This window comes from Tachypleus tridentatus, chromosome 8, assembly GCF_004210375.1.
Source record: "Tachypleus tridentatus isolate NWPU-2018 chromosome 8, ASM421037v1, whole genome shotgun sequence".
Lineage (NCBI taxonomy): Eukaryota > Metazoa > Arthropoda > Merostomata > Xiphosura > Limulidae > Tachypleus > Tachypleus tridentatus.
In genome coordinates, this window is record NC_134832.1 from 118,678,840 (window position 1) to 118,699,245 (window position 20,406).

General features: G+C 29.4%; 1 protein-coding gene across 1 annotated transcript in view; it reads right to left on the minus strand.

Moving 5' to 3' along the window:
* The window catches only part of Rich (Guanine nucleotide exchange factor subunit Rich), a 69,626-nt gene that overhangs the window by 32,976 nt on the left and 16,244 nt on the right, over positions 1-20,406 (minus strand). The window contains exons 5-17 of the mRNA XM_076451163.1: positions 20,203-20,345; positions 18,817-18,950; positions 18,157-18,248; positions 14,771-14,859; positions 12,061-12,205; positions 10,169-10,214; positions 8,208-8,360; positions 7,512-7,605; positions 7,400-7,467; positions 5,255-5,293; positions 4,951-5,061; positions 4,431-4,520; positions 2,068-2,233 (exon numbers count right to left, since the gene is read on the minus strand). Coding sequence (XP_076307278.1) covers positions 2,068-2,233; positions 4,431-4,520; positions 4,951-5,061; positions 5,255-5,293; positions 7,400-7,467; positions 7,512-7,605; positions 8,208-8,360; positions 10,169-10,214; positions 12,061-12,205; positions 14,771-14,859; positions 18,157-18,248; positions 18,817-18,950; positions 20,203-20,345 — 1,370 coding nt within the window. The remainder of the gene's footprint in view (positions 1-2,067; positions 2,234-4,430; positions 4,521-4,950; positions 5,062-5,254; positions 5,294-7,399; positions 7,468-7,511; positions 7,606-8,207; positions 8,361-10,168; positions 10,215-12,060; positions 12,206-14,770; positions 14,860-18,156; positions 18,249-18,816; positions 18,951-20,202; positions 20,346-20,406) is intronic.

The window sequence follows — 20,406 nt, forward strand, 5'->3', positions numbered from 1 at the left end:
TTGACAATTCTGTTACGCAGCCATGCCATGCATGTTTGACTTTATACTTTTGTACCATAATGTATCATGTAATAGCTCATTGATATGTCACAGTAATGTATTTGCTATTTCATGTATTATACGATAAGCATGTAAACACTGGTTTTATTTTTATACTACTGCACATTCATTTAATGAAATCTTCAATTACATAACTTCAGTGAGACATAAGTGTGCATTTTTACAAATTATGTCTCTGGCTATTAAAAATTAATCAGCATTCAATAATGCCAAATTCCATTTTTTCTTACTTATAAAATTCAGTTTGAAGGAAAATGTAAATAAGTTTCATTTAGTTTTATTGGGTTACATTGTAACTGTTACCTCATATGAAAGATACACATCTTAAATACTGAGTGACATTTATATTCAAAGTCAACTGAAGCGAATACTTTTGAGAGTATTTGCTCAGACGAAGGCCACAAAATCATTCTGCAACTGAAATATTAAAATAGCAGTAAGACAATACAAATAAGTTTACCATTTAGTTATATGTATTTCTTTAGATTTCAGAAAGTTTTGCCATCACTGAACTTTAAATCCCAGAATTCAACAAGTCAATGTAATTAGAATACAGGTTACAAAAATAATAAATTCTGAAAATATTTCAAATAGAAAAGATGGGTAAAATACATTTTGTTTATGTAATATTTCACTATGTATAATTTAAAATATACATGGTGCTCAACATGCAAATAACTTTACAGTGTTGACTGTTTATTAAAGCATTGTGCATGTGCAGTTCTGATCATACTGTCCAGTGTCGTGCATGGGATGCTTCATCAATTGTAATATGCTCCGTTTATATAATGGTCACTATTAGTCACCAGAAATATAAAATGCCCTAGATATCATGCTTATGAATAATGTATTATTAGTGGACGTAGTTTCAACAGATTTAGTCACCTAGGTGTTGAAGCATGTTTTCAAGACAATGTGGCTTCCTTACAGAGAAATGGGTCATCTTCTTTCTTGCTGAATCGAGTAAAAAAAATCCTTTGAAGTTGGAATATTAATTTCAAGATTGGTATATATAAATTAAAAATTCCAAAAATAAGACTAGATACTTTCAAGGCCTACTTCTGAGAAAGTATTCTCCAGTGTTTCTGGAGACCAAACTATCATTCATAAATAGTCTCACACTTAAGACTACAGTTTATTCACCAGTGTTAGGATTTATTATGGCCAAGTGTGAAGGTAAATAAAGAGAAAAATCCAGAATTACATCAGAAACACCTGTGTACACTTTCGTGTACTATTGTGCTACCATGAATTAATAATTAATGTTAATGTAAGCACAAATATTATGTATTTCTGATATATGTTTTATTGAGTTGATTACCTTTCCTACAGAAATAAGTTTTTTTTAAGTATGTTTTCAATGAACACTATCTATCTATATACATACATATATATACACACACACACACAGCTAGGATATTCTACATATACTCCACTAATAACATGAGTGTTTATAAGATTTATTTAAGCAATAAAATTACAAAACGTGGAAGCAAAATCCAAGTAAACAAGAAAGAGAAACTGAGAACCTAAAAAATAATATCCCTCTATTTTTGATATAAAATAATACTTCAAAGAATATTTTCAATTACCACTACACAAGGAAAAGCTTTTTGTAAGGAAACAATCAAATTCATGTGAAAATTGATCCATGATTTTTTTAATCTGGTATTTCTATATACATATTAGTGTATGCACCTCATTTTTAAATTAGTTTTGGAAATTCTAGTTTATGCACAACTGTATAACAATACTTACATAGATCAGTAACTGAAAGATTATCAATATTAGTTTACAATCACAAATTTGTAAATCCTTTAATTCACAAGAAATATTTCATTATCTTAGTACCAATATCAACACAAGGTTTTACTTAATATTAAGGCATAATCATATTTCATACATATTTTGTGCATGCAAAGGTTAGAGATTTACAAAAAGAATTAAAGACAACAATAATAGCAACAAAAAACAAACAAACCTGTAAAACCAAAACTTGTTACCTACTTGTTGGGCCATCTTTTTCCTTCAACTGATACATGGTTAAGTGAGAGTCTGCTAAAAATGCTAGCAGATGATCTCCGAGTGCTGATAACTGTAAAACTTGTGTGGGTACCTTAGCCACACGGACAAAGTGATTGTCTAGCTTTGTACCTTGAGGATAAATCCTAATCTAAAAAAAAAAGGTATTTTCAATAATTTTGTTTATTTACTTTTGTGTTAAACAATTTACAGCTTTTTTTTGTGGGAAACATTTAAAGGCAAAAACATTATTCATAATATAGATGAGCCATGTTTCTTCCAAGTAAAAATAAAATATTGGTTGAAAATGCTCGGACTTCAAAAACAGTATCTATAAAACACATTACAATGACTAATACACATTTTCTAAAAAACGGTATTAAATTTTTTAGTTGAAATAAATAAATTAACCCTATTGCCATGGGTATCCTTTACTGTGCATGAAACAATGTCTTACATTCAAAATTTCATTAAACTACTTTTTTATGCATTATCAATTAGAATAGAATAAAATCTTAGCTAATAATCTACATTTGAATAGTATACAAGTTAATTTCTTAATTCTAGAAGTTAATATTAAAACCAACCCTGAATTTCCCAAGTGTAACAACTTTTCTCTTACCATATCATCTTCCCTACTTCATCCATCAAAAACATACAAAATTAAATGTAAATTATTCTGTACAAAAGCATCATTGCTTAGACAAACAACATTTAATATAATGTTAAATTCTGTTTGGTTACAGAGCTATTGAGCAGAAAATCAGAGTCATTCTGCACACCTACCTGTCATATTATCTCTTTTATAATTCATTAATAGTGATCTCTCATGTTTAATTATATATTACTAATAGCAAATAGAAAGTCAAGGTGTTCATCTACCAAATGACATACTGTATAACATTAAGTTGCAAATGGTTAAATGCCAGTTTTGCTCCAAGTACCAAGATCGTTCCCATGGGAAAATTAACAACTATTTTGAATGAATTTTTAATGACTATTGTTGCATAGTTAGAACACCAGAAAAATTTTAAGAGATAATTAAATTATCTACTTTTTCCCATATTATTAGTCCATGTTCTTGGGTATATTTATTTAATTAACTAAAAATAATTTACTGCATTACTATCATTAGTATAAAAAGTAGGCTTAAATGTCCTCATAATCAACAGCAAAAAAACAAAGATTGGGTAAGAACTTTATTTCTTGTTTTTCATATTTATTCTTAGTTTATTATTACAAAAGTAACTAAAATGTAAAAATAGGGATAGTTTTAGGTTAGTTAAGATTAAATTAGGTAAAATAAATAACATCAAAAATGTTTCATGAAGTACGAGGCAAGCACAAGAGCAGTACATGACGTAATTTAATAGCATCATGTGAGCTGCACGTGCTCTTAGTGATTTAAAATTTAAAATGGTGCTGATAGTGAGGAGATCTACTTTTTTGCATATTATTAGTCTATATTGTTTGACACATTACTTGATTAAATAATAGTTTATTAAGTCCAATGGTATGATCAGTATAAAAAATTAGGATTAACTCTTAGACAGCCAAGAGCAAGAAAAAAGAAGATTGGTTGAGTATTTTATTTCTTGTTTTTCATGTTTATTCTTTATGTATAATTATAAAAAATTAGATTAAGTAAAACAAATAATATTATAAAAATGTTACAAGAGCACACGTGCGAGCAGCTTGTAGTAGCTTCTGGGTAAAGTAATTCAATAGCTTAATATTAGCTGCATGTGCCAAGTAATTTACAACTTACAATCATGCAAATGATATTTAGACATGGTTCAAAAGGAAATAATATTTAATTATAAACAGATATATAAAGTTATGAGCTTAAAGCTACTTAGTGTAGATGAATGTAGTTTCAAGTTACAAGTTAAATCATTCTAGAAAGAAAAAGGGTAATTTAGATTTTTTTTCAATTTTTGTTCATGGTTATGAGGTTCGTCAAATTGACCAATTCTGTTTCGAGATATGGCAGAGAAAACAACAGAAAAACGATAAAGTTTTACTGAGAAAAAGACATGTAAAATACATTTAGAAGATTTTAAGGATTACATAAAATAAATACTTCACTAAAAACATTTTTTGTATGAAAAAGACTTATAATATTAACTCAAAGACTGGAAAATTTTGTGAAGATATACACGCTTTAAATGACTACAAAGAGGTTACATGATCAAAGATATAGACCGAGCCCATATTGAGTGGTGAAAAAAAAAGAAGAAACTGATATTTGATAGTGTTTATTGCAGTATTTTTGTAGCCCAATATAATAGCTGGACTGCAGTTTTCTTTCAAACTTTCTTGTTATGGTGAGCTGAATAAACACTTACCTCATCTCTTGTATCTCTAAGGTTGAAACACCCTAATACAATGTGATTGTGCCACCAAAGCAAACCTCCCATCACAACAAAATCCTGTTCCTGTATGGGAAAAGTATTTTTTATTTTAATGCTAGACTAATCCAATAGCACCAAGAAAACTTCATTCTGAGCATACTCTGAAAAAAACTGATTTTCAAATTTCTACGTGCAAATTATATTGAAGTATTTCATACAGTCAAGTTAAAATATAAATAAAAATGTATATGCAATTCTTTTTACTAACAGATAACACAAGATTTATAGTGTATATCATAATATAGATTTACACACATGCATTTTCCATCAGTTTGTAGTATAATCAACTGAACAGCAGAAACCACATTTGTAATACATGGGGAATATCTATAACTACTGAAAAACAACATAAAATCATAATAGTTAAGTTGTGAAGACCACATATGTTTTAATATCAAACATTCTAAACATTTGAAATTCTTGAAATAACAAAAAAGTGACCCTGATCACTTACTTGTGATTCATTTCCAAACAACTTCCACTTCTTACTATCTAGTGAATAATGTGCCATTCCCATCTTTCCAGCCACTGCTATATTACATCCACTAGAGTCTATTGCAGAATACTGAAATAACATAATTTAAAATGATAGAAACAAGATATTCTTGATATTCAAAAATGAAACACACAACATGCATTTTTGTTCTACTAAACCATAGAAAGTCTACATTCTGAAGTGCACACATTTATTTTTGAAGAAAATTCACATATGCTGGTGACTAATTACTATTTATTTGAAAATTTTAAAATTAACTTACCCTTATTGGCCAATTAGCTGCTAGGTAGGTGGAAGATATCTGCAAAAAATAAAACAAAAAAATTTCACTTTTTGATGATGGATCACAGATCAAAGGCATTGTCATCACATAGGATTTGCATTCACAATTTTATTGAACTACTACTTTATAAATTTATGTTAATTTAGTTTGGAATCAAATTGTAGATTATAATTCAAACTTTAATATTATATACGAGTTAATTTCTTAATTTAAAGTAAATATTAAAATAACACATCTAAATATACATTTTAGTGAGCCGCTTAGTATATTCAATGCAGCAGTGTTTAAAATTAGATGTTTGTGACATCAATTTACCAAGTCTGTAATTTCATAAAATTAGGAACTCAAATTACTAATACTGATAAGGTAGAATATAAAATAAGAACTTCATACATTTTTATTTTGCTGAGATATGGCTTATGTGTACTGAATCAAACAAGATAGCCCAGTTCAATTCTTTCCATTTTTTGAAACAGTCCCTTACATATTCTTACTACATTATATGACATTGAATAACCAATCAACAGCTTAGAATGTCTCCAGATTGGCTGATTTCTCAGTCATTTTAATCTGTGAAAATGCTACCACATTCTTTAAATCCATTTTTTCCAAGAGGTAAGTTGTATCTTTAGTCTGTTTGAAGTTTAATATTTTTAAAAATCTAAATACATCTTGGTTACTAAGCTGAATAAATTATAGTGGAATTCTATAGTATCAGTGTAGCTATTTATGATTTTTTTTGTTATATACCTACAACCGAAAAAAAAAAAATTTATTTATATCTTCCACATATGAAATTTTAAAAGGCTTAGCAACCTATGTCCAGCAATAACCAAGTTCATAGGCAAAAGTAATAATAATATGTAATAAGGCAATAGTAAATAATAAATAGTGTGTGTGTGTGTGTGTGTGTGTCTGTCTGTCTAAAACACAGTCAAAATAGGGAAGACTAAATGTCAGTTTTATAATACTGTATATGTAACATTAGTGCATGTGCACCACTTCAATGCAAGTTATGTAATGTTAGCTAGATATGACTGGAAGGTCAATATAATTAAAAATAACAAATATACATGTAAATATATACCATTATGAGACTTAAGCTGCTAAGACTAAACATTTGTATTTTCGGGTTATAACATGTAGCCATTCTAGCACAAAAAAAGTCTAATTTATATTTATTTTTTTTTTTTTTTATAGCAATGAGGTTGTTTAAGTGACAGACCCCACATAGATCATAGAAAATAACAAAATATAAAGCATTAATGAAAACAAACATTTGACATGTATTTAGGAAGCTCTAGAGTTTACACAACAAATATTTAATATTTTTGGGATGAAGAATAGTTTTTTAATCATAACATGAAATCACTTTGCACACAGACTAGTAATGAAACACACAGTTTTCACAAACAAATCTTAAATGAAAATAATTCATTAAAATTTCTAATTTTTTGTACATAAAATATTTGTAATCTTTACTAAAAGTTTACCAAATTTTGTGAAGACATACGTGCTGTGTCAAAATTTATAGTGTAAATAGTTAATATCTGCAAATTTGTAGACAAACTAGTGTATATTATACCAAGCCCTTAGCAATAGGGTTAAAATGATCTTGTTTTTAAGCAATATATTCATGAAAATGTAAAAATAATTATTACAATTTATTCTATAAATTTGTATTTTATAGTTTCCTCATAAAAAGTAAATCAATTTTATCAAGAATTACTATTATATTTAATATTAACCATGTTTTGCTGATTAAGTTTATAACACAAAAAAATTTGGCTTTAAAATAACTTTTAATGCTTAATAGAACTTACACGAACACAAAAGCAGCAAGTTCAAATTTTGAAACTGCAGAGAGTAGAAGGTAGCCTGCATATTGTGTGAATTAAGTTGTTTTTCTAGTAAAAATGTTGAAAAGATAGGCAAACGTAAAGTTAAAACGTTCTACATGTAAATGCTCACAACTGCAAACTTCAAATAACACATTCAGTATCAGTTAACACATGCTCATATTTCAAGAGGCTAAATAAATTTCACAGATTTCTTGAAGATTGTCAAAAAGAAAATATTTTAAAAGTCAGATAAAAAGAACATTAAACAAAAACAGATACTCACTGAAACAACAACCCACTGTTTACTACCCCATAGTGGAGTTTCAAAAGACATGCGGTGACCAAGTAGTTCTTTTTCATTTGGAAGTCCATCATTTTTCTCCACAAACAAGAACTGGGTTTAACGTCTGCTGAGTGATGAAGTAAATCAGCCCCAGTACTTATAAGCAGTCTGTCTTCTCCTTGTAGGAAAACATGCCCCCTACCAGTCTGTTTGAATAAAAAATTAATAACACTAGATTTAGGGATATTTGTATATCAAACAATGATTAACAATTAATACTCTTTGTTAATTGTATATGACATTTGAAATACATGGATTTAAATAAAATATTTTACTGTTTGGCATTTTTATAGAAACCTCTACTTTGTTCTATAATGTTTTATTCAATAAGGTTTTGCAAGAAAGATCACTACTAAAACATTTTAAATGATAAGGAATTTTAAAAACCATTTACAGCCTACTGTATGCAAGACACCAAATTTTATGCTGTAAGTATATCTAAATTTTCTCAATGCCCCTTCATAAACATCATAAAAAAACTACTTCTAATTTTGTTTTACAAAACAATAAAGAAAAATTAATAAACACACATTTCATGGTCTGGGTTTGAAGAAAATTAATTAATTATTCCCAACAATTCATCAACAGAAAAAACAAGTTATTCCCATAATTTCAATTCAGATGTTTGAGAGTGTAATTCACTCATGGTAACAAAATGCATTCCAATGTGTTACTTCCCTTCAAACTAAAACGTGTTTTTATAAACAGAAAAGAAAGAATGTAAAAGATATTATCACTATTACAGTACCATGCCAGCATTCACTGTCAGAGCACTTTTGACAAAAGGCAGTACAACAATGGTTGTTTTTTCTTCACGTTTATCCTTCATTATCTGTTCTCTGCTCTGTTGCTGTACCGAGTTCATGATCATCCACAAATGATAACCCTCTGCTCCCCACTCCTGTTAAATATTAAGCTTTCTCTCAGATCATTATTCAACAATGCATTAATTCCTTATTAAATCCAAAGTTTTATAAAACTCATGAATATATGGAAACAAGTTCTAATACTAGAGTTAAAGGTCAAATAACATAAATGATGATACATATGTATGTTAAATATATTGCTATTATTAAAATTCTTTAGATTAATTTTAGTAAAAATCTCATAAGTGTGAATTTTTTGAAAATACTAAGAACTTCTGAGAAACAATAAAAACAAGGGGAAAAAAACAAACCACTGTACTCTTCATATAATCTTTATTTGAAAGGAGCTTGAATATACAAACCAGGGCAGAGCAAAATCAACAAAGAAAATTGAAATATCTTATACATATAATATTCTGAACTCAATAATATTCATGACCACTATAACAAATTAAATATTTGATGAAAAAGATACAAATGATAACTGACACTATGTCATATGTTTCAATCAAACATGTTATTTACAGATTTTTTGGTTGCTTATTAACTCCTTTCTTATGGTGAACCTTTTCTGTGCATGTCACAAGATTTTACTGAGTTACATTTAAAAGTTAATTAAGCTGTTTTATGATCAGTATTTATCAGTGATATCAACATTAAAACTTATATTACCCAAGTTTTAATTCTTTTATTTCAAAAAAAACCTTAAAGAAAAATTAAAGTTTTTTTTATTGTATTTTCTCATGATCCACAAGTTCATAAAATGTTAACTTTGCACCTTTGTAGTTTGAACAGTTCTAAACTCTCACTAACCTTCCATATATATATATAATCTATGCACAGTGACTTTCCGAAAACCCTGTAGATTAATTGTTCTGTTTACACATTTTACTTTCAAGTACCCTACTGCACATTTAGAGAAGGTAGAAATAAATGTCTCTGAACTTTGACAGATGCCATGCCAACTTTCTAACATACAGTTAAAATTTCTCAGCCAATAATAATTAGTTCAGCTGGATGTTCATAACTAAGGGAAAAGGCACTTTTTGATATACATTCTCTTTACAGTTATTTCTAAAATAGTACTAAGAATTATATAAAGAACTTGTCAAAACCACCTTTAGTAATATTACTTCTTTCTCCCTGCCACTAGCATTTTTTCTCACCTAGAAGTGCATTTGTTAAGATATGCAGTTGCATTGTATTTAGGTTTTAATTTATATTTTACCTAATTTATACACACACACACACACACACACACAAGACAATGTCTGCTTGGTTCATAAGAGAATGTGTATCATGAAAACACTGCCACATTCTGCTGAATGTGCATTGTGATAAATACCAGTGCTAAAGGACTGGAAAGGATAATAAATTAAAATAAATTGTACATGATAATGTAAAAACATGCAAAAAAAATGATTATTTACACCAACTATTAAAAAGTATGTATATTTTTTTGTCTTAATTTTAAACATTTCATTGTGATGCACTACAGACTATATAAAGAACAAGTTGACAATAAGAGTTAGTAATATAATAGAGAAAGGGAAAAAATCCATATAAATATTTAAATTAAGAATAACTTTTGATATTCACTTAGGTGGTTCTAGAGGTTATCCGAATGAAATTTGAAATCCATAAGTTGGAAAAAAAAGTATCTTTATACTCATGTTATTTTGTTAGTGATGTGAGAGGCAACATGGTTACACTCCCATAAACTTAATGTTAATAGAATTTCCAAAAACATTTTTATTACTAGAACTTAAATTCACTTAAATATGAAATATATTTCATGTACATTAATGTGTCTTAGCTCTCATAGCTACTAACTTAGACTTACCATAGAGTTTATTCTGAAAGGAGTTTTTCTCATTGCATCTACTGACCTGCAAATAAAGTATCCATTCACTATTACACAAATTATTTCTATATTAGTGTGTATACTGACTGGAGAAGAATCCTACACATTTATCCACTTTAGAACATTTCATTCATTTGCATGTGAAAAACAAACTGATCACGTATAAAACTATCTATACAAACCCACATGAACGAGATGTAGTTTAGTCTAAACAAAAACAGGTAAAATGACTTATTTCTCCAATCTGCAAAATGGTCTGCTATTTTTCAGGAACACATTTATCCAAGACGTATGGCTATTAAACAAGAAATAAGGCAATTGGACCATGCTTGTACAAAGTTAAATAGATGTCAAGCTGTATCAAAACTGATCATTTTTTCAACAATATTTAGAATATGCCTGCAAAATCCTGTCACATAACAAGTGATAAGCATCTTAAAAGCTGCTTGTTTTAAACACAAACAAATTACGTGGACAGTACATAAATGGAAGCATATAAAGTTTGATGAACTGCATATCACACATTCCATATTGTCAGTAAATACAAGGAGAAAACCTACATGAAACTCTTGACTAAGTAACAAACTTCCATGTGCTGAGTGACATCCTAAGTATGTTCCTCAAGTTCCTCATAAGAATGTATCTTGTACTTTTCTGTTTATTTAATTGTTTTATTTTAGTTTGGTTTTTTATTGAATTTTTTGGGAATAATTTAAAAGTATGTATTTATTCTGCATTTACTTTTCTGAATATTGAAAAACTAAACCTCTGGAGCTTCAATAGTTGGATTCTGAGTTTGATAAATATAGTACTAGAAATTTAGTTTTTTGATGCTAACTGCAAATATGCAGTAATTTATCTTTATTCAGTGTTACATTATTCACACTACCATATGGTCACCTTTGTGGTTTTAGAGTGCATATAGAAAAAAACAGATTTTCATAAATGTATTAATAAAGCATTGGATTAGTTCAATGTAAGACTACTCAAATACACAAGTGTTGCCCAATGAAGTTTGTAGTTCACTAACTACAAAGAACATTTAGAGGAAACATTGTTTATGGCCTTGCTTATGTACCCTTTAATAGTTTAAACAATTGTTTAAGACACTGTTATGAATTGAGGAAAATTTGCATGAAAGGAGCTCAATCCTTTGATTTCGTTAGAACAAACAGCATCCAAAATATACCAGAATAACATTTCCAGACACGATCACATTCTATTTTAAAATTCCACTTTGGAAGACACGAACTAAGATCCATTGTACTAGTATTATTCAACTTTAGTTTGAAAAGCATGATAATGCTTGACTACTGACCACCTTTAGGAAGAATTTAAACATTGAATTTAACTCCCTTAAGAATACAGTTGTAAACAAACTGCACACCATAATACTCAGCCAGTGAGACTATGCCTGGTTAAAATCATGCCATTTCTGCAGCCTCAAGATGGTCCAACTCAATATAAGGTATGGGTCCTACTAAATCAGCCAGTACAGTACAAATACATACATTGCTGTGTGCTGTTAATACATTAAAAGTCTTGTAACTAATGATCTGAACAGCATTTTTTCATTAAAACTTTTAATCAATGGTAAGCATTATAACAGAAGATGACTAAATATTATGAAAAAGTAGAGCATAAAAACAGAAAACTGTATATTCAAGCATTTATTAGCCTAACATCCAACATAAAAAGTTACAAGCCTGAATAATGTTACATTAATTTCTTTTTTCAAATGAAGCAAAGATTTTTAAGTATTTTAAGTTTTTGAACCCATTTTCTGAACATGCAAAAACAATAATTAGCTTGAATAAAGAAATCTTTTACTTGAATTATATTCCTATAAAATATTAATATTTATTACTAACCCATAATCCCATCCTAAGGAACACATTAATAATGCTCCAAACACACTCCACACTGAGAGGCCTCCTTTCTTCCAAGCCATTGCAACTGCAGTCCCATCTGGTGACCACTGGATCAAACTCACAGCTCCAGCTACTCCAGCAACATCTAATAATTTTAACATGGCATTTATATAATCATGTTTCAATGAAAAATTATAATATTTAAAATATTATTAACAACACTTACTTAATTTATTTTGCTTTATTATGTTTTTACTGCTTTATTACTTTAATAACAGGTTACAGTTCATGGTGGAAACAACTTTTTTTTTTACTTACTTTGAAATATTTACCAGTAAAGTTCAGCAATGTACTTTGATATGTGCATATAAAATACAAAGAAGTAATTTAAAAAAAAGAAAGAAAATTAATTTAATATGACCTATGGTCTGAAAAAAACTATGTAGTCAATATGTATAGTGTCATCATTGCCTATGACACTGTTCAACATAAACAGGAAACAGTTAAAATATATCTAAAATAACAATGTCATTGAATGTCAAGCAATAGTATGAGAGTTGTCTTCAGTTTTACACTACTAACACACTTGCAGATCATTCTTTAGCAGAAGAAAATGGTGTCCCAAAGGACTATGGCCAATAAAGAACCTTGTTTGTACAACTTTCTTCTGACTGCTGCACAAACTAGACAACCAATCGGCAACTATGTGTTTGATATTTGAAAGACTTATTCAGATGTTGCTCATCCAAAATCACCTACCAACTGACATGAAGCTTTACATTGATGGAAGACTTGAAGCCCATATATGGATTAGACAAAACTTCAATACTGCTAGTGGAGACCAAGTTGGCTTATTCTTTGGATACTGACATGCCCTCAATCCATGAAAACTGGAGAGTTTGTTTGTTTCTGAATTTTGCACAAAGCTACATGAGGGCTATCTGTGCTAGCCATTCCTAATTTAACAGCGTAAAACTAGAAGGAAACTAGCTAGTTATCATTGTTAACTCTTGGAGTACTCTTTCACAAACAAACAGGGGAATTCACCATCACATTATAAAACCCCCACAGCTGAAAGGGCATGCATGTTTGGTGTGACAGGGATTTGAGCTCGCAACCCTCACGTTACAAGTCGAGTGCCCCAAATACCCAGACTTCCCAGGCCGAAAACTGGAAACAAAAAATTATGTGAATGTCTTTCCAAAATATCCAAGAGAGCTGAGTAAGAACCAACATTCAGTGATCCCAGAGCTTTAAACAAACTTTTATCTCAGCAACCACAGGACTTGTGTAACTCCTAGTTGGTTTGTTTGTTTTGAATTTCATATAAAGCTACTCAAGGGCTATCTTAGCCATCCCTAATTTAGCAGTGTAAGACTAGAGGGAATGCAGCTAGTCATCACCACCTTCCGCAAACTCTTAGGCTACTCTTTTACCAACAAATAGTGGGATTGACTGTAACTTTATAACACCCCTTCTATGGCTGAAAGGACGAGCATGTTTAATGCAACAGTAATTCGAACCTGTGACCTTCGGATTATAAGTCAAATGCCTTAACCCACCCAGCCATGCTGGGCCGACTCCTGACTGGAATTTGACATCAGAGTGCAATTCTTGCTGGCAGCAGTAAGTTGTACAAACTCTGTCTTAGGTGATAAAAAAAATTAAAAATTTTTGTAGTAGTCCCTTCATTCAGTTAATTTAGAACAGCTTGAAGCTGCTACTCAATATGCCTCCTGTTCAATGACTATAGGACATCTAAAAGCTATGAACACATAGGCTATTTGCAAGTGTGTGTGATGGAGAAATTTGCCTTGTAATGGCACTGATCTGAATGCTCAAATTTGTGACACTCAAAACACAGCTATGAGGTATTCTGAGCTCATGTTTGAAGGATCAACAATGTTAATCCCACATGGACCTGGAAGGATCTCTCTGCTATTAACTCTGCTATTAACATCAACTAATCAGCATTTATTAGTTCTGTTACTAACAACTCACAAATTAAATAATACATACAAAAATTATACCAGCTAATTAAGTGTTAAGTATTTACTACTTTAAAAGTCACCAAATTATAATTTCATTAAAAATTGTCCTTATCAATAACCTATTTTGTTCCTTTAATGCCTGTCTGTTAGATTTTGCGAAAAGCTATACGAGAGCTATTCATGCTAGCCTTCCCTAATTCTGAACTTATCAACTTGCAGGAAGGCAGCAGACCAACTCCACCCAACATCAGATTTTGGGCTACTCTTGACAAACAATATTGTGAGATTTAATCTTCACTCTTGTAATACACTAATGACACCAAAGTGTGGAGCAGAGTTTTGTTTTTGACAGTAACAGGGCAGGAACCACAGCAACTTGGCCCCACGTTCAGCAAATTATCCACTTCACAATTTACAGCCTTCATTTAATGTCTGAATGAGTTTTACTGTTTCAATATCCAATCTTAGGTACAGAAATAAATAAGACAAACAGGAAATACTGTGACATTAATGCAAAACACACTCTTGTTCAACCAATTTCCCTCTTAAGTGTGAGACTTGTGGCAGGCTTTGAGTTAACCCAATTCATTCAATGAAATATTCTTAGTGCAAATTTAAAATTGACAGATTAATATGATAAGGAGCTGTAACTCATAAATCATTACAGCACAAAAGTGTAGCAGTGTAAATCAATATTAAAGAACATCTTAAGACATTACCAGAAAAGTCTCTAGTAGAAAGTACAAGTCGATGGTTAATATGAAGAGCTCCTGTCAAATCTTCTTGACAATAAACAACTCCTTCCCCACTAATATAAAATGCAAAAGCTACATATCAAATATTGTTTAGTTTAAGTAATCTTAAAGGTTCATTACACTAATACATATATAAATGTCTTATATGGTGGAAGTATTGTAGTATATTTGAATATAGTTTAAGATTAAAACCAGTGTCATTCCTTTGAACTAAGCCTATTTTTATGAAATTATAGGTACTACAACTGAATTTATTAAGTGCATCTTGTTGAAATTTGACAAGCTTTTAGTTAACATTAAAAGGCTTTTGTACATAAAATCAGATATTTTAGTAAAGTATTTTTACTAAAGATTTGTCTGAATTTTTCAAACCTTTGTCAAGTCAGTCTGAGTTAAAGGTGATTTTCATGCTTAGAATAAAAATACTGACCTTGAAACCACAAAGTCAATATTAGTTTCTAAAACTATAACTTTTAATTTTTATATACCTTCACAAAACTTGACACATTTTTCAGAAAACATTACAAGTTGTTTTTTGTACACAAAACAAAGATTTTAATTAAGTACTCTTACTAAATACCTGTCTATCCATGAATATATATAAAGCCACCTTGTTAACTGTACTGAATGTGGAGTACTTTTCATAAGATTAAAAATACTTTACTTCTTCTAAACATTTTAAAATTTCAGTTGCATTACTTCTAAAACCTCCTAAATACAAAGTTGTTGTTTTTACTAAAGTTTTATATTTCATTTATTTTTTCCAACTCAACATAAATGCTGGCAATTTGATTGGCTTATTAACCACCTTAAGTAAAACATGAAATAAATCTAAACAACCCTTTCTTCTTTATATAATAACAGCAGACTAACAGAAAAACAGAATTGTTTATCCTAAATTGCTTGAAGCTTATAACAGAAAACACTTGTTGATATTTGATTTTATTGTTCTTTGGATGATATCTAACTAATATATCACAACACATGTTGTAAATCATTTGGCAGATGCATAGCTCATATACTCATTAGCACGTCAGGAAGATTTTTTTTTATCTTACCTAATTTAACCTAACAAGTTTCTAATGTTTATATTTTAGTTACTTTTATAACAACAAATATATAAACAAAGAAGTGTAATACCTATCTTTGATCTCATTTGTTTCTGCCTGATGCTGATGAAATTTAAGCCTACTTTTATTTATAATAATAGTACAAGTACATTAAATAACTTTTATTTACTTAAATAATACATCTAAGAAATAATAACACATATAAAACAAATAACATCCTATAACTGTAACAACTAAACTGGATTTCTAACCAAGACAAAAGGGGGTTAAATTGATTCCCTCAGCTGATGAACCCAAACACTACAAGTTTCCAAACAGAAAACGAAATTGACAATATCTTATACTGAAAGCAATGTAACATTATATATAATTTGATAGGTTGCAATTTTCCCTTTATGACAAGTTGTGAGAGAAACAATATATTAAGCGAGCACAGAAAGTGCTTCTAGCTTAAAACTCCACAAACAAATAAGATTGAAGACTACAAAAATTAAACATCATCTTAGTAACACCTGTATTATAATTGCTAATTTATGTTAATATTTGTACTTCACAGAATGGTGTTCAATCATTTTGAGAAAGGGAAAAATTCAGAGAACAAATGTCACAATTGTCATACAAGTTGAGTTCGATGACTCTTAGTTTTTCTTTTGTTCACAAAATTAAGAACTTCATAATAAATTAAAATATTATTGATAATTGGTGAAATTCCATAATTACAGAATTTAGAAAAAACAATACATTTAGATGTTTCACAAAATATTATTTATTTACATCCATGGAAAAGTACAGAAATAGTAGTGTCTATACATTAATGTCAAGACTGCAATATTGTGTGTGTGTGTGTGTGTGTGTGTGTGTGTGTGTGTGTGTTAAACAGGATGTTCTACAGAAATGAGATTTAAAGGACATTCTAGATGTTTAAAGTTAAGGAAAATAAATTCAACCTTTGCTTCCCACCTTATGAAACTAAATACCAATTTGATTCAGAAAAAAAAAGCAAAATTTTACATTGGTGAAAATGGTAAAAAAAACGATGTAGTCTAGAAATTTTAGAAATAAATAGAAATAATAAAAAAAAATCCAGAAAAACTTCCAAACAACTAAATCAACTTATGCTCCTCCACACTTGTTTGTAAATGAATTTTAAGCTAATTAACAAAATTACCCCACTTCAAATTGTTAATTTGTTACATCTTTCATCAGATAACAGAAAATATGTAAAAACTATAGGTATTTAGAATGCACTCAACAAGAAACTGGTTTTACCATTTGAGAACGTATTTGAACAGATAAATAACTCTGTTACAAAACATTTCAGTCTGTACCTGATGATGTCTTCACTGGCAAAACCAGTCATGAATAAGTGATGTATTTGTGAAACATACAATTGCCTTGTTTTCCTCAATTCTTAAATTATCATATCTAATAAAAGCACTAATTGCCTGGCTCTATAGTCAAAAAATGTTAAAGGTGCAAAGTTAAGATTCTTGCCTTTTACTATATGCAATTTATGCTTACAACTGGGTGGAAACTATAGCAGCTTATAGTTGACATCATAAAATTTCAAAATGGCAAAGATAGAGTTCAGGAAACAGATAAAGGAAGATTCATAACTCTTTATGTTTCTTTTTGAAATCAAAATGTTAAAATTCCAATAATACCAAATGTGAATAATAATGTTTTCATGCCAAACGTACTGATATTCACATTGGCAACAAAGTGATTTAACTCTCTCAACATAAGCTCAGTCAATATGACCAACCACATGACTTTGTTTTACTTGTTTAAAGTCTGTATCAGTTTGATACTACTAACTTTTAATTAGCATATATATATTCCAACATTAGCAAACTTTCAGTAAACATTATTAGTCTTTCATGTACAAAAAAATAATTTTTTGGTAAAGTATTTTGAATGAACTCAGAAAAAGGTTTTATCTGTTAATATATAAAGTATCTTTTTTACTAGTCTGTGTGCAAAGTGACTTTCATGTTAAAATTAAAAATACTATTCTTCATCTCTGCAGTCCCAAATTTCATTAATGTAATTGTTAAAACCTTCTAAATACATTTCAAATATTTGTTTTCAGTAAAACTTCATATTTTATTATTTTCCCTATCCTAATTCTATACAAGGTTGGTCAATATGTTAAAAAACAAAAGAGAGTTAAAGAAACAAGTGCTAACTGTCAACTCTCATGTAAAAATACAATATTTGACACAGAACTTAACACACCAGTTACTTTTTAGCAGTAAAGCAAATAATTAGCTGCCTTACTTTTCTAAGCCAAATGCTATTAATCTGTATCTATGATTAACTGCAGTACAAGTTGCATTTCTTATCTCTTGAGCCCATATTCCTGTAATTTCCTGAAAATTAAAAAAAAGTATATTTTGTGAATTTACATAAAACTTATTACAGTACTTTTATTTATTTGTTTTGAAACAACACACTGTATACAAAATCAATAATTTTATCTTTTTCTCAGTAATCTGTATTCCAAATTTTACAATCTTACAAAATACATTTAAATACACTAGAAGAAAAACTGATAACTAATAGCTTTAAACTTGATTAAAAACACAAATAACTAACTTGTGCTCATTATTTTAAATGCAAAATAGGAACCTGTACAAAGTAATGCAATTTACACGCTTTCTACTTTATTTTTTGCCAAGTTACTAGGTCATTGTTTTCAATGATCACCTGAGAAAGAAATATCCATTTCTGGGTGATGTAATGATGGAAAATTTACTCATGTGTGAAAATGTATATTTTCTGAAATAAAATATTATCATCACTAACTGAAGAAGAAAGGATAAACACTTACTTTGCAGGCTACTAAACCACACTCGTGTCTGAGCAACATATTAAATTTGTATAAATTAATAGATAAATTCCTAATTTAGGAAAAACTACTCTATACTTCTCTCTTACCTCAGGGTAAAACTGAAATGATGGAGCAGTCAAGCACCCAGCTCTACCATCTGACAGGACAACAGAAAATCCTCCAATTAAAGGTGAGTATTCAAGATCTTTGACATAAACATTAGTTTCACCTAATGTAATACCTGTAAAATGAATATGTTCTGTTTCACTAATCATGAAAATAACAGACATGAAAATCCATATTTTAGAAAAACAATGAATTCCTTAAGGTAAAACCTGTTTTAGTATTATAAAAAAAACCTAGCTGAGTAACAAGATCAAAATATTTTCCCTTATGTTTGATTACCTCAAATGAAAAATATTTCTTTAATTAGTGAAACTACAATTAGAAAAAAGTTTGGAAAAAACAATTGTATAAACTATCTGTTAAAGATTACCACTAAACCCAAGTATATTGTTTTAATAATATTTTCAACAAGTGAAATCAAGTTATTAAGAAATACTATTTCATATACTTTTCCTATATTTTTTTTAAAATAAACTATTAGGTCAGGCTATACCATTATTTTCAGAAGATTAATACTAACCAAAACACTTGAAATTACATGTAAAATTTCAAACTGTAAACATATTTATGAAATATTACCATATGGCTTGATATTTGTGTGACTCAAGCATCGACCAAAATTTGTTTTCTTGATATTTTTTTTCCTTGTCATGTTTTTAAATTATTACTGTAATATATGACAACTGATATTAACACACTTGTTTTAAGCCACAGAAAAAAGCATTAACTGAGTCACATAAGGAAAAATTATATAGCTGCAACACAAAAAAACTAACATTTTTGGGTTGAGTAGATATCATAGACTGCATAACCTTGAAGCATATGTTCATTGAAGATTCTGTTTGATTTATTTTGAATTTCGCACAAAGCTATATGAAAGTATCTGAGCTAGCCATTCCTAATTTAGCAGTGTAAGACTAGAGGGAAGGCAGCTAATCATCATCACCCACTGCAAGCTCTTGAGCTACTCTTTTACCAACAAATAGCGAGATTGACCATAACATCATAAAGCCCTCACGGGTGAATGGGCAAGCATGTTTGGTGTGATGGAGATTCGAACCCTTGACCCTCAGATTACAAGTCGAGTGCCTTAACCACCTGACCGTGCCGGGCTCACTTATTGAGGAATCATTTATGAATAATCACCCAATAACAAATCAGTTTACATTGTTTAAGGTAATTAATTTTATATGTGTAAACAAAAAAAAAAAGATAATACACAATTGCAACACAAATTTAAGACTGGTTAATAATCTCTCAATACTTCATAGGTCTAGAAGATATCAAATAAAATCACAGATCTGATCTGTCACTTATGCAAAAACTCAAAAATAATTGTCATCTTTCTTTTCACAATCGAAACAAACCTCTAGATAACTGCTGATCAACAGCAAAAGGAACATTTCTGACATCAATACAATAATCTCTATTTATGGTTCCATCCCATTTCAGTCTCCAGATCCAACCTGAAGTTGTGGTCGCCATTAGTTCTTCTCGTATACACAGAAGACTAGAATGAATATTAAATTTTTATCTTGAACAGTTTAAAGATATTTTGAATCTTATAAAAG